This window comes from Mastacembelus armatus, chromosome 3 (assembly GCF_900324485.2).
Source record: "Mastacembelus armatus chromosome 3, fMasArm1.2, whole genome shotgun sequence".
In the NCBI taxonomy this organism is placed as follows: domain Eukaryota; kingdom Metazoa; phylum Chordata; class Actinopteri; order Synbranchiformes; family Mastacembelidae; genus Mastacembelus; species Mastacembelus armatus.
This window is the reverse complement of record NC_046635.1, coordinates 27,608,937-27,622,777: the sequence shown is the minus strand read 5'-3', so window position 1 is coordinate 27,622,777 and position 13,841 is coordinate 27,608,937. Positions and strand designations below refer to the sequence as shown.

Here is a 13,841-nt window from a genome sequence, read left to right as displayed (position 1 = left end):
CTGTTCAATTAACACAGTCTATAAAAACAAAGCAAAGTTTTAAAAAACACACTTTATTCATCCTGATACTGCACAGTCCTCATCTCAGTGTCATGCTTCCAAAGTAGTACTGATGATTTGATGCATTTCTGTCAGTCCAAGAGTCAGTCAGTGTTTTGTTTACCCACAAATCAAAGCAAAAAGAGAAGAAAAGAACAATGCAAGCCCAAAAAAGGGATGTACCGTGGTACAATAGTATTAAACATTAGCCTCAGACGATCACACATCACTTATACTTTTTACGACACTTATACCACATCACTGAGCGACGTGCTGCTTTCGTGCGTTTTGAAACAAGCTTAGTAACTCTCAAAAAATGTTTGATACTGAACACAATTATCGCTATATTTTAACAATATTTACAGTCTAAAAGTTGAATTGAACTGTCTTGTAAATAAATAATGACGAATATCCCTATATAAATGTAACTAGGAAAAAAAATCAGTCCAGTCATAAGTACATTTTTTTTACCGTGTTCCCTGAATGCGCCACCAATGAGAACAAAGGGGCGTGGTTAATGTGTCTTTCCAACTTCCGGGAAAACAACGTGAGTTAAGAGTGTTTGCGAGTCTTAAGAACGTGTTTATCATAACAATCCTGTTGTGTTACAGTGACACGGCAGCGTGGCGTGTGGCAGTGGTGTTATGGTGTTGTCTAGAGACTGTAGGAGCGAAGTGGGCTCTTATTCTTCTTTCCGTGAGAAGTTTAGATTTAGGTTAGCCACTGTGTTAGCCGGTATCATCTGTCACAGCTCCCATACAAACGGGTGTCAGCCCCTCAGCTGTGGTGTAGTTTTATTTGTTCTGGTTGTTTTCTTGTGCATAACAAAGTCAGTGTTTTGAATGAACTTCACATCATGAACTGTTACTCTACTGTGTTATTAGGAGCAGTTGAACGCAGGTTAGGCTGTAGCTGTAGCTGCAGTACGTTTAGTCTTATTTTTTGTTTCAGGTGTTCGCCATGGGACACACTAGCCTCGACAAGATCATTGCACTGCAGAGAAACCCTGCCAACATCAGGAACCTGTGCATTTTGGCACATGTTGACCATGGTGAGTTCACATGACAACACTGAACGTGCTCATTTCTGCACAAGGCAGATTTGTTTTCCTTGTCTGCAGATGAACCACATATGATTTGCATAAATTCACATCCTGAATCCTACATATACATTTTGCTTTAAATGTTGGAACTTTAATAACATGAGATCTACTTATTGTTTGACATGCACCATATGTCAAAACTTCCAAAACCTACGTCTAGTTTAGGGCTCTCTTGTCAGGTTTGTTTGCTATGGAGAAGTCAGTCATGGTTTAGGAGTGGACTAGAATGTGAGAAAATAGTAAAATAATTATAATAATTACATGTTTCCCATTGTTCAGTGATTTCTTCTGTTTATTTGTTTGACCAACTATTCAGAATTTAGACATATTCAATAAAAATATGTATAAATAGAAAAGCAGAAAAGTTTAGAATTTGAATGTTAGGTGTAGGATTTTATTTCTTATTTGTTTAAGATATTAAATAGTTTTATTGTCAGTCGAAATGTTTTGGATGTGTTAAGCTTGTTAATGAACCCATTTGGAACCACATACATTTTTGCAGGTAAAACTACTCTGGCTGACTGTTTAGTGGCAAGTAATGGTATCATATCAAGTCGACTGGCTGGGAAGGTGAGTGACTTTATTCTTAAACAGTTGTGTTTTGTGAATCCTGCACAGCATATTCCTTTATTCCTGCACAGCATTCACAGATGTAGTTGTTATGTTATTATTGGTAGTTATTTTTGATGTGTTAATCTACCAGCTCAGGTATCTGGACAGCAGGGAGGATGAGCAGATCAGAGGAATCACCATGAAGTCCAGTGCCATCTCTCTGCATTACAGAAACGGTAAGGACAAAATCCAAATGTTAATATAACTACACTCCAGGACTAAATCTGCTGTAATTCTCATCTTGCTTTACTGGCATTGCCCCAGTCTGCCTTGTCTCGTTTTCATGCTGAATGTAATTTTTCTGATGGCCTTTTTATTTTAATTTTCCCTGTGACAGAAGACAGGGCCACTGCATCATGTATTTAGCTGTTCACATTCCTGGTCAAATGAAACCCTGTCAGCTCTGTGTATTACAGCACTGTGAATCTGTGAAGCACTCAGCCTGGTGCTTGTTGTTTATTATGCTCTAGAGGGATGACAGTTTCAACAGTGTGTATGGGTTTATTTAGCTCTCTAGTGAATTAGCATAGCTCACTGCTGATTGTAGCTGATTATCTTAAATTGTTAAAAGATAAAAAATTAAATAAATAAAAGGATTACTTTTACGAAAACAGTTGTTAGTTGCCTCATTGTTTTACTGAACTTGATTTTGACACCACAGAAAATTTAAAGCAGAAATTCTCTGCAGTCAGTGTTGTTGAGGAGAAGCTTCTAAATAGTGTGTGTCTCTTTCTGTGTCTGTGTGTGTCTGTGTGTGTCTGTGTGTGTCTGTGTGTGTCTGTGTGTGTCTGTGTGTGTCTGTGTGTGTCTGTGTCTCCCCAGGAGATCAGGAGTACTTACTGAATCTGATTGACTCTCCCGGTCACGTCGACTTCTCCTCAGAGGTTTCCACTGCTGTCAGGTTGTGTGATGGTGCCATTGTAGTAGTTGATGCTGTGGAAGGAGTGTGTCCCCAGGTAATGATCTCTGCTGACTTCCTGCCTCATTGTGTGAACTGATGCTATATAAGGAAGATACATTTTGTTTACAATAGATTCATATTCTTTCCTGCTGTCTGTAAGGAAGTAAGTCCTTGTGCTCTAGTATACTAGACTTGATATTTGAAATCAAGAAATGAAGTTAGTTCTGGTCTTTGGCAAAATGGATGGGTTCTGATAGAGCATTCAATTTTGGATCTGGATCCACGTTGTCAGAAAACACATCCACACATAAACCACTGTACAGTTTGTAGATGTATATTTTTGTACTATGGATACAGTATAATTCAGAGTCATGTTTCTTTAGTTAGGAAACTGTTAAATAACAGTAGCAGTTCATCTAGTTGTATTTCACCTATTTGAACAGCAAATACCCTGATGTTACTCTCAGATTTTTATCATAATGACTTTTAAGTTACAAAACAACACAGTTAGTTGTCAGAGAGTACCACAGGTCCCAGTTCCCAGCAGCTTTGTTTGTGCAGTAAACATGCATTAACCGATCTCTGAGCCCAGCTTCAGTCTCATAAAAGCTGGAAAGTTGCTCCCCCATCACTACAGAGCCCTAATCAATGGTGTCGGCTCAGGTGGAGGCTGTTAAGGGCCTTCTTCTAAAGCTTCCCTCACTTCCTTCTCATTAGCACTGGCCTGACCCAAAAACACTGGAGAAAACACTTTAGTTACACTGAATTCTAACAACTGTCTTGGTTGCTGGATAACATATAAGTTGCAGGGTAAATATTCATTGTTGAGTCTGGACCTACTGACAAGAGCTTTTATCTGTGGACCTGAGTTAGTCCCTCCCAGTCTGTACTTTTACATCTCTGGGGAGGCTATAAGAACTTTAAGGAAGCCCTCATTCATATTTGAATTATAACTAATGTCAAGCATTTTTACTCATAGCTTTTGTTCTTATACTGATGAGGTGTGGATTATTGCATTTGTTCAAATCCTAACTCTTTAAAATAGTAGTACATTTAATCAGTATATGGTATTCCTTTCTGGATTTTCTGTATCTAATCAGTGATTAACATTATTACTTTCTGCTTTGTACTGCATGTTTCTTTCTGTGTGATATTTCATATAGAAATTACACTTTGCATCTATTCAACTATTTCAAACCTGTTTTAAAGATGATTTTCAAATGATTATCTTTTGCTGTAATATGTACAAATTCAGGTTTACTTGTTGCTCTGCAGAGATGTGAAATGTGTTTTGTTTTTTTTTTTTGTTCCATTTTTGTGCATGTGTAGACCCAGGTCGTCCTGCGTCAGGCGTGGCTGGAGAACATCAGGCCTGTTCTTGTTATTAATAAGATAGACCGACTGATCGTGGAGCTGAAGTTCACATCTCAGGAAGCTTACACCCACCTGCAGAAAATCTTAGAACAGGTGAGGGCCCAACTCTGATGTGATGCAGGCCCAAGTCAGTATATTTTACTACATCCTTTATAAGACTGACACAATTTTGCAATTCAACACAGCCTTCAGTGAACAGAGACTTTTTGTGTCCAGGCTGCATTAAACTTTGTATTTTCTGTTTCTCAGAACATGTGAACAAAAAAGCATTTTCTAGACCACTGTAAGTGTAAGTGTTCTTTCATAAGCATGCTCTTCTCTGCAGGTGAATGCAGTAACAGGGACTTTGTTCACATCCAAAGTGCTGGAGGAGAGAGCAGAGAAAAAGAAAGAGGAGGAGACAGAAAGTGAGACATTGAGTGGAGAGCAGGTGTATGACTGGAGTGCTGGGCTGGAGGATACTGATGACTCCCACCTTTACTTTTCACCTGACCAAGGGAACGTGGTCTTTGCCAGTGCCATAGACGGATGGGGCTTCAGGTGAGGCTAATTTCCTTCTTTCACTGTACTGATGAGTTTGTTTTCAGTATCTAGCAGTGTAAAAGAATTTAGGTAGAGTATCTTTAAATTTTATATATTCTAAATAATAACTACTAAAGAACATTATAAACTGAACTGATGAAATATGAATGTGACGCATACATTTGAGACCTTTTCTTATAAATGAGCCCTTTGCAATAATTTTAGTGACTGTCATGATTACATGACTGTCCCTTCAAACTGGAGCATGACCCAGTAAGTTAATCAATACCTAAAATCAGTTTCATTGTATACTGAATCACTACTTTCATACACACCTGAAGAAAAATTTGCAACATCCACTAGATGGTGCTGTCATCTTAGGTTTAATTACATGTGATGCTCTCAACATGGTTGCAGAACAATCAGAGGTCAGAACATGTGGTACTGGTTGTTTGGTGTCTGGCAGTGATGAAGACTCTGTCATTTTGATCACTCTCTGCCATAAAAAGCAATTAAGTCCCAGCAGAATCAACGGAACCGTTTCCCCCTCTGACCCCAGGTCTTGTCTTAGTTGTCTGTAGCAAAATGGGGAAAGCTGAGATGCAGACAACCCTGTAGCCATATTTACCCTGATCATCAGCAGTTACCAAATTGATTTTGTGTTTTGCAGGATCCAGCAGTTTGCTCAAATCTACAGGCAGAAAATGGGTATTAAAGCAGAGGTGCTGCTCAAAACTCTGTGGGGAGATTTCTACCTCAATGCAAAAGCAAAGAAGATCATGAAGGGAGCTCAGGTAAATGTCATTGTAATTGTAGGTCTGTCATGTGTGTTTCAGTCACCCCCCCCCCCTTTGTTTTTTTTTTTTTTAAGCTGTGCTGTGTTCGACATCTTTTCAGCTTCATATAATTAGCCCCCACTAAAGCAGCTGTCAGACTTTTCACCCACTCTTCCTGTGGATCATTTTGTATCCTGAGATATTTCAGTTTGTCTTGTACCCGCAGCATGTTTAAGATCTACCCACAGGTTTTCAGTGGGTATAAAGGACTAAGTTTATCAGTTTGAGCTCATACTGTGCATTCAGCAAATAATCAGACTGCACACCTCCCAGATACTGAATGGTGTTTTTGTGCATGTGTGTCTGCCCAGCACTGCAGATGTCAGGTGTTAGTGGAGGAGGCAGCAGCGCCCACTGAGCAGAGCCACAGAGAGGTTGACCTCTTATTAAAGCTCACTCGCCCATTCACTGACCTTTGGGGTCATGAATGAAATGGAGAGGACTTTATAGAGCAACACACTCACAGGATGGGTACCGGCTGTACAGGCTTACCCTTAGCACTGTGTATTTTAGGCCTTTTCCACTGTAGGACCTACCAACCCATAACAGAACTTATACCCTTTCTCCTGGGTTCGCTTTTGTTTCCATTGCCCACCACCTGCTTTGGAGATGAGTTCCATTATGTAGTACTAAATTAAATTCTAGGACACTTGAGGGGGCAGGTGTATGATAATCTGCAACTGCAGTTTCTATTACTGACAGATTGTGGTCATTGACTGGATGTCCTCTGCACAGCTGTGAAGTATCTAAGCTGCAAACTGACTGAAACAAGTGCTCAGTCAAACTCTTGTTTCATTCTTTATCTCCTACATTCATTCAGGTGTTTGTTTTTCTTTGTCTCCCTTTTTGCTCAAGGCCAAAGGAAAGAAGCCACTTTTTGTGCAGTTTGTGCTGGATAACATTTGGAGTTTATATGATGCTGTTATCACTAGAAGGTGGGTAGAAGATGTTAACCTGAAACTCCTTTTTTATTCATTTTAAATTCGAATGCGAAGTCCTGTGCAAATTTTAAGCAATAAAATATCGGTTTTTCGGGAGTAGTGATTGTAGATTATAGGTCAAGATTTCAACTGTGAGACAACACAAAGTCAGTTTACCTGCACACTGAGCACTACAGTTTTCTTAATTTTGGCCTTAGTTGTCTAATGCAACGTGGCTTTACAGGGAAGGGAGTTGCTTGAACATGTAAGAAACCTGACCTGTCCAGGGTGTACCCCTGCCTTTCACCCGAAGTGAGCTCTAGACCCTGTGACCCTAAATAGGAATAAGCGGGTCTAGATAATTTGGGTGCATATAACCAGCCTGAGACATCATGAAGATGGGAGAGTGTATTGGAGCAATGCTTAAATATGTTATCTAGACACGGCCATACAAGCCATACTAACACTGCTAGAAGGTGCAGTGGCCTTTTTCAAAAAGTTGATGCCATATGCAATTTGCTGCAAGTTGCTGGAATCTTGTACTGACATCTACTACTCACATCTATTGGTCTTGTATGGGTCCGGCCTGTTTTGCATGGACCTGGCCCAGGACTATGACAGGGACTGCAGTGGTGTGAGTGTGCTGATATGGTACTGCATGAGTTCAAAAGATGTAGAGGTGATAACTTTTACGTATTGGAATTTGAACGAAAATTTATCCACATGTACGAGATGAAAGGAAGTTTGGCAGAAGAAGAATTTTCCGACGATAGTGAGCCCAGACTTCCAAGAGTTTTTACAGAAGTACAAATTGAAAACACCCCTAATCAAAAACAGTTGAAAAGAGCTGTCTATGAAGAATGGCAGAACATCTCACTACAGATATGTGCAAGACTGGAATTATCCTTGCCCAGGACAGCTGAATCATAAAACATAAAGTTGGATGTAACAAATATTACAAAAAAAAAAAAAAAGACAAGCATTGAATCTCGTTAATAAAGATTGATCTTTTCCAAATATAGAACTGGAAAAAGGCAGAATCTTTTGTCTTTACTCTGAGGTTTTTCTGATTTTAATTCATGTTTCTGTAACCAGAGACAAGGAGAAGGTAGAGAAGGTGATGGCATCACTTGGGGTAAAGGTGATGACCAGGGACTCCCGTCACTCTGACCCCAAAGTCCTCCTGTCTGCCATCTGCAGCCAGTGGTTACCTGTGTCCCAGGCTGTCCTTTGTATCCTTTGTCCTGTTACCAGCTAAATGCCACTGGAACAGAACCCAGAGGAGAACATCCCCAGTTGTGGATCTTCTGGGAATATTTGTGCTTGTGATTTGTAGTTCTTTAACAGAGACTGTAGCGATGGTGTGTGAGAAGCTTCCCAGTCCATTAGACATAGCAACAGAGCGCGTGGAGAAACTGCTGAGTGTTGGAGCACGAAGGTTTGACTTGTTGCCTGAACAGACGCAGGAACTGAAAAGAGGTATATACACAAACACACACACACGCACACACTTCATCTGTATTATTGAATTAAAGGGAACCTATTCTACTTGAGCCTATTAAGGCCTGTTAACTCTTTACAAAGAATATCCCCCTGCCCACCTTATAATGTCTTCTGTGGATGTGGGAGTGGGAGCATTTCAAAATGAAGGATGCGTTAGATAATTTATGGGAAACGTAGGACCTAATGTTTCTACAGTTGGGTGCACATCAGGGACTAAGTCAAGATATCTTGAACTCTTTGCATCAAACTCTTTTGTGAGTGCAATAACATCTGTGAACATCAGTGCAATGTAAAGCTGGAGTATCTCTTTTAAGAACAGCATTTCATATCTGTTGTAGTTTGCACCTAAAGGGAGATCTGCCCCCAAAGTATCAATTAGGTGGAGATAGGTGGTTATTAAATATTTACCTGTAGTGACTGTCAGCTGGAACTGAAACAGCTGAAAAACCATCATGTTAGTCTTGTTTGTCACACAAGTACAGTCGCATAACATTCTCTACTGTATGTGTAAACCTGTACTTCTGTCTTTGAGAGGGCAGTTTTAAGCATAATATTATCAGAAAGAGGACATTTTGGCTGATTGACACTTTTTCATAGCCCTGTTTGACGGTTAGGATGCTAAGATATTTTAGGGTTAGGGTTAAAATTCAGTATAGATTAGAGTTAGGGATTTAATTGTGATGGCTAAAGTCAGAGTAAAGGTTTAGGGGATGAATTCTGTCATTTAGTTTCCTCACAAATATAAAAATTACAACATGTTTGTGTGTGTGCTGGCTCACTGCATTACCTACAACTCCTTTCAAGCAGAAGTGGCACTTAACCTCCACTACAACCTTGAGCTTTTTTATTTACATGAACACACCCTCCTTGGTTTAACTAGCCAAACAGCTGTGCAGTGAATCACTGCTCATTTTTACCACTGATCAGCAGCACTTTGCAGGAATCACAAATGTAAACAAATAGGCTGAACACTGCACTAAGGTCTAGGGTCAGTAGTCAGACATTCCTGTTGTTGCTTCAGCCAGACCAAAGATCCAATCATGTCACCAAATAAATTGACTATACTGTGATTTGCGATATGAAACGATCTCAGGTGCATGATGAGCAAAAAATTGACACATTTTAGTGTTTGATTAAATTTGATTTGATTTGAAATTTTTATTTAATTTTTTCACATTTTTACACTTAAAGTGTTTACAGCAGCATTAAATATTCATTATGGATTACATTTGTTGTGAGCTTCTGGGAGGAACTGGCTGATAATAATATAGAAGATGTTTTTAGACATAGTGGGTATGACTATATTTGCAGTATACTCTTAATCATAAGTATGTAGAAGAAAAAATCAAAAGTGTCTCCTAGAGGAGGTTTGTGTTCTGTGCCGACTCACATGAAAACCATATTTGGAAGTATTTCACTGCCTAATTGCATACTGGAAACAGCTAACAGTGTTGGAACATGAGTTGGCCTTTACCTGGCTTCTGTGTAGGGATTTCTGACGTGTGTTTAATGTTTTTTCCTCTTTTGGGGTATTTTCCAGCTTTCCTCCAGTGTTCAAGTGAGGAAAATGCTCCAGTCATCGTCTTTGTTTCCAAGATGTTTGCTGTGGACACCAAGGCTTTGCCCCAGAACAGACAAAGGTAAGTGTGTGCGTGTGTGTCTGCGTGTGCGTGTGCGTGCGTGCGTGTGCGTGCGTGTGTGTGTACGTGTTTACAGACAGTGTAGGCAGTAGATGGTGCTGCAGTCTTTTTCTTCTCTCTACCCTGTGGTTGTGGACATATCTGATCTGTCTGATTTGGTTTTGCTCTAAAGGAAGAAAAAAAGAGTTGGCTCACAGTTAGCCTGAAGTAACCTTGAACTACTGAGGAACATGCTTATAAATACCACTTAGAGCACAACCACTGATACCACTGAATTTTTTTTTTTTTTTTTTTTTTGTGGTAAAATTATTTTTGGTGTTTAGTGTGAAATCTCTTTTCAAACTGAATTTCAAAAAAACATCTTTAAGTGCTCTCTCTCTCTCTCGCTCTCTCTATAGATATATATATAGATATATATCTATATATATCTATATATATATCAACCTAGCCCACCTGCAGTAACTTGGATATTTGTTTTTATTTCTGTCCTCTGGTGTGTGCTGTAATTTATGTGATTTGATGAGCCTTTGTGCTCTTGCAAACATCCACACAGAACTGATGCATATGTCTCATTCACCATCACTCTATCCAGTTGAGCTAGGCTGATACATGGACCCATCCAGTATATCATCCGGTACTAGCTTATCACCTAAATATATCTATGTGTAGGATGTTTATGTAAAAAGAAAATCTCTTAATATATATGTGCCTAAACACAGTCTGCTTATTAGCCATCTGAATTGGTATCTCTGCCATACATTTACCTTCAGTTTCTCCTTTGGTGCTTTTCTTGGTTCTCTGTTAACCCTCCCTGATCTGTGTCTTCTTGGAGGTGAACTGAGGATAAGCTGCAATTCCTCGACCCCTCCACAGTCACTGATAACCCTCATGCCCTTTTCTGTCTTGCTGTATGCTCTGAGTGCACTCAAGCATCACATAGATCTTTTTTTTTTTTTTTTCTTTGCTGTCCCATTAATCTGAGCTTGGTGTCAAAGATTATGTCTTAAGTCCATTTTAAAACTGGGAAAGGAGATCTGCTACTTCCTCCAGTGAGAAGAATAGCTAAGCAGTCCTCATACACAAAGCTGTGATAACATGATACAGAAAAGTGTGACTGTTTCTCATTGAAAGCATATGCTTATGGAAGAGTCACCACCGTGTTGTTCCCCATTGTTGGTTTGACGATCTGGCCTGTTGAGCATCTGTATGAGCTGTTAGAAAGAGCTCAGTGTCTTCTCTGCGAACATTTGCGAACTTCAGTTGCTGAATTGTACAGAAGCTGTAATTTGCTCCATTGCAGTGTAGTCAACTCCTATGACAATGATCATAGCTGTCCTCAACTAATAACTGTACCAGCATACCAGTATAATACAAAGAAGTCTATCACATGACTCTACTTAGGATAATTCCAGTTTTTTGCAACTTTGGTCTTATTTAGTTGTTCAAGAGGAGGAAGGAGAGGAGAGACGGTGCCATGCAGCTAGTGGGCCAAAGCAGGATCTCTTTACTGTACATCAATATATTGATGATCAAGAAGCTGAAAATAACTCGGTTCTTATTTAGTAGTTTAGGTCATTTTGTAATTTGTACTTGTTGACATATGGGAACTGGTTAACTTTGTTAAAACAGCATTTAGATCTTGTTGGACGAGCTAAATGCTGGTCCAAAAGTTGATACCATCTCTTCATCATAAACACTATATGTATGTTAAACCTGCTTGACTGTAGTTTTATGGTGAGAATGAGCTTTTCCTAAGCAGTTAGCTGATCAGGCTGTTGCTCAGTGTTTTTAGCTACCAGTGTTCTCATGTAAACCAGCCAGCCACCCACTACTCTTGATTTCACCACTCATGTTACACAATCCACCATAGAACAGTCATGATGCATTTTTATGAAACAAAACAAATTCTGAACATATCAAAGCAGGTTGAACTACACATAATGGTACAAATATGGTCCATATTTAAATGAATCGTAAGTGAATGGAAAATAGCACCCTGTACTCCCTCTCCATGCCTTTTCCTCTGTTTCAGCTTGCTGATCTCCAGCATATCTGATGTAGAGTAGAAAGATCCTGCTTCAGCCCACTGACTGGCACTGTCTCTGCTTTCCTTCCTCCTCCTGTCATAGCACTGGATCTTAATGGCAGACTCTGCTGATGCACTCCTAGGAAAACAGAGCAGCAAGCAGAGGAGTGGAAATGTAGACAGGCTGTCAGGGTTGGGTTAGAGGATGGGCAAGATTAGATACAGATATGTGAAAGAGAAGAAAAGTGTAGTATGAGAAGGAAGGAAAGGTTAACTCAGACTGTAAGCCAGGATAGAAAAGCCTGTCCAAAATCTCAGCTAATGATTCTGCAAGAGATTCTATTTTCATTTGCCCACTACCTACAGCAGGTACACTTATTCTCTGCTGACATTTTTGTAGCAGCTCATGCCTATAGCTGTCTACATGGCAGTGGTTCACATGCTATATGCCACCAGGACCAACAGTTGGTGTAAATGTGTGACAGAAACTGATGTGTGTGATCACTGCAACAAAAAGTACAGATTAAAATAAGATACAAAAATTTAAAATTTCAATGTCTACTCTATATTAAACTGGTAACCAGTTTAGAGAGGCCAGTATGTGTGGTGCTTTCCTGGTACCTGTGAGGAGTCTTGCTGCTGTATTTTGAACAAGCTGCAGGTGAGCTATCAATGTCTGACCCCACATAAACAAAGTTACAGTAGTCAAGCACAACTGTCTTCAAATCTTTAGGTAAAAGCTCTAATTTAAAAAGCTACTGCTGACAACAGATATTTATTTGTTACATTTTAACAAAGTCAAAAAAGATTTCTAAATTTCTGGCATATGTGTAGACAATTGAAGTCCATGGAGTAGCAGCACTGGCTAAATCTTCAGGGAACTTATTAGGCCCAGTAACAACCCCCGTCTTATTGTCCTTTAGTTCTGGTCATCCAAGATGTCACATTTTCAAGACAACTTAAAGTAGCTAATGGAGAGTGTATATTGTGTTTTTCATTTGGTTTCAGTTGCAAATATGGCTGTGTGTCATCAGCATATCAATGGTACAGAGATGTAAGGGATTTCCCCCCAGTGGTAAGATGTGCAGTGAAAAACGGATAGGACCTAAAATAGAAGCTTGGAGACTGTAACAGAGGAGAATGAAAATTTGTTTGATCTATGTTGCAAATATGGTGTAAACCAGTCAAGAGCCTTACTGCAAATGCAGAATTTTTGAGACATTGACAGTGTGCGATGGTCAACGTTGATGAAAGTTGCAGAGAAGTCCACCAAAATTAAAACAGCATGGTTTCCGGGGTCTAGTAGTCACTGTAAGGCATGTGTTACTGTAGCAGCGCTGATTGTGTGCTGTGGTGCAACCTGAAACCTAACTGGTGTTTATCCAAAATGTCTTTATAGAATAAAAGGATAAGTTGTGAGAGGATAGCTTTTTCTGAGCCTTAGATAGAAATGAGTTTGAGATGGGGTGAAATTTTTTTTATTTTTTTTTTATTTTATATGAGGTTAAATTTCAGCTTGTTTAAAGGGAGATGAGGCATAGCCATTTACTAGGGAGGAATTTATTATGGATAAAATACTCTGTGACACCATGTCGAATATTTGTTTGAAAAAGGATGGAGGAATTATATCCAGCAACAAGGCAGTTGGATTCATGTGTGAAATGAAAAAGGAAGGAAAATTGGTTCAAGATGATCTCAGTGTGAAGAGGAGGCTGTGAAAGAACAGGGTTTGAAGGAGATCTAACATTGTTGATTTTGTTAGTGAAGAAATTTAAGACATTTTCACTGGTTTCAGAAGTCACCTCAAGACATGCCAAGGAAGCAGGATTTAGTACTGTGTTCATTGCATTCAATAATATCTTCAGTTCGGGTACATTTTTTTGCAATGATCTCTGAAGCACTAAATCCTTTTAGCTTTGATAATTAACTGCCTAACAAGACTAGTGATGGAATTGAACCAAGGGCTTTGGTTTCCTTATCATAAAGGCCATTATAAATTCCAGAAAATGTATATTTGTGGCGTTAAATGCCCTGAGTATCTGTTCTGGGCCCAGGGGTGAAGAAAGCTACAGAGCAGGATGGTGGTGCAGCATCAATAAAGGCAACCCAGAACTGTCTGAATGCTGTAAATGCCAGTGAGAGGAGATTTTGTAGTGTGATGAGGGAAGTAAATAGAAACAATGAACCAGTGATCTGAAAGATCTGGATAGGCTAACCTAATGTTAGAACTAAATTGAGAGCATGACCCATGGATATGTTAGTTCTATAACATACTGTGTAAGATCTGAAAAACATCACTATATTGAATGATGGTGACTCACTTACTTTTTTCTATTCAATTTCATTAAGATGCTGTTTTTATTTCA

At 39.3% G+C, this 13,841-nt stretch overlaps 1 protein-coding gene across 2 annotated transcripts in view; it reads left to right on the top strand.

Moving 5' to 3' along the window:
• Positions 1-571: 571 nt before the first annotated feature.
• efl1 (elongation factor like GTPase 1) overlaps positions 572-13,841 on the top strand; it is a 54,650-nt gene continuing 41,380 nt past the window's right edge. The window contains exons 1-12 of one of the 2 annotated variants that reach the window (XM_026294281.1): positions 572-586; positions 991-1,090; positions 1,644-1,711; positions 1,845-1,929; positions 2,576-2,709; positions 3,984-4,121; positions 4,354-4,568; positions 5,221-5,344; positions 6,242-6,321; positions 7,402-7,538; positions 7,663-7,785; positions 9,350-9,449. In XM_026294281.1, the coding sequence (XP_026150066.1) occupies positions 1,000-1,090; positions 1,644-1,711; positions 1,845-1,929; positions 2,576-2,709; positions 3,984-4,121; positions 4,354-4,568; positions 5,221-5,344; positions 6,242-6,321; positions 7,402-7,538; positions 7,663-7,785; positions 9,350-9,449 (1,295 nt within the window). In that variant the 5' untranslated portion in view covers positions 572-586; positions 991-999. The other variant, XM_026294282.1, reaches the window with a different exon arrangement.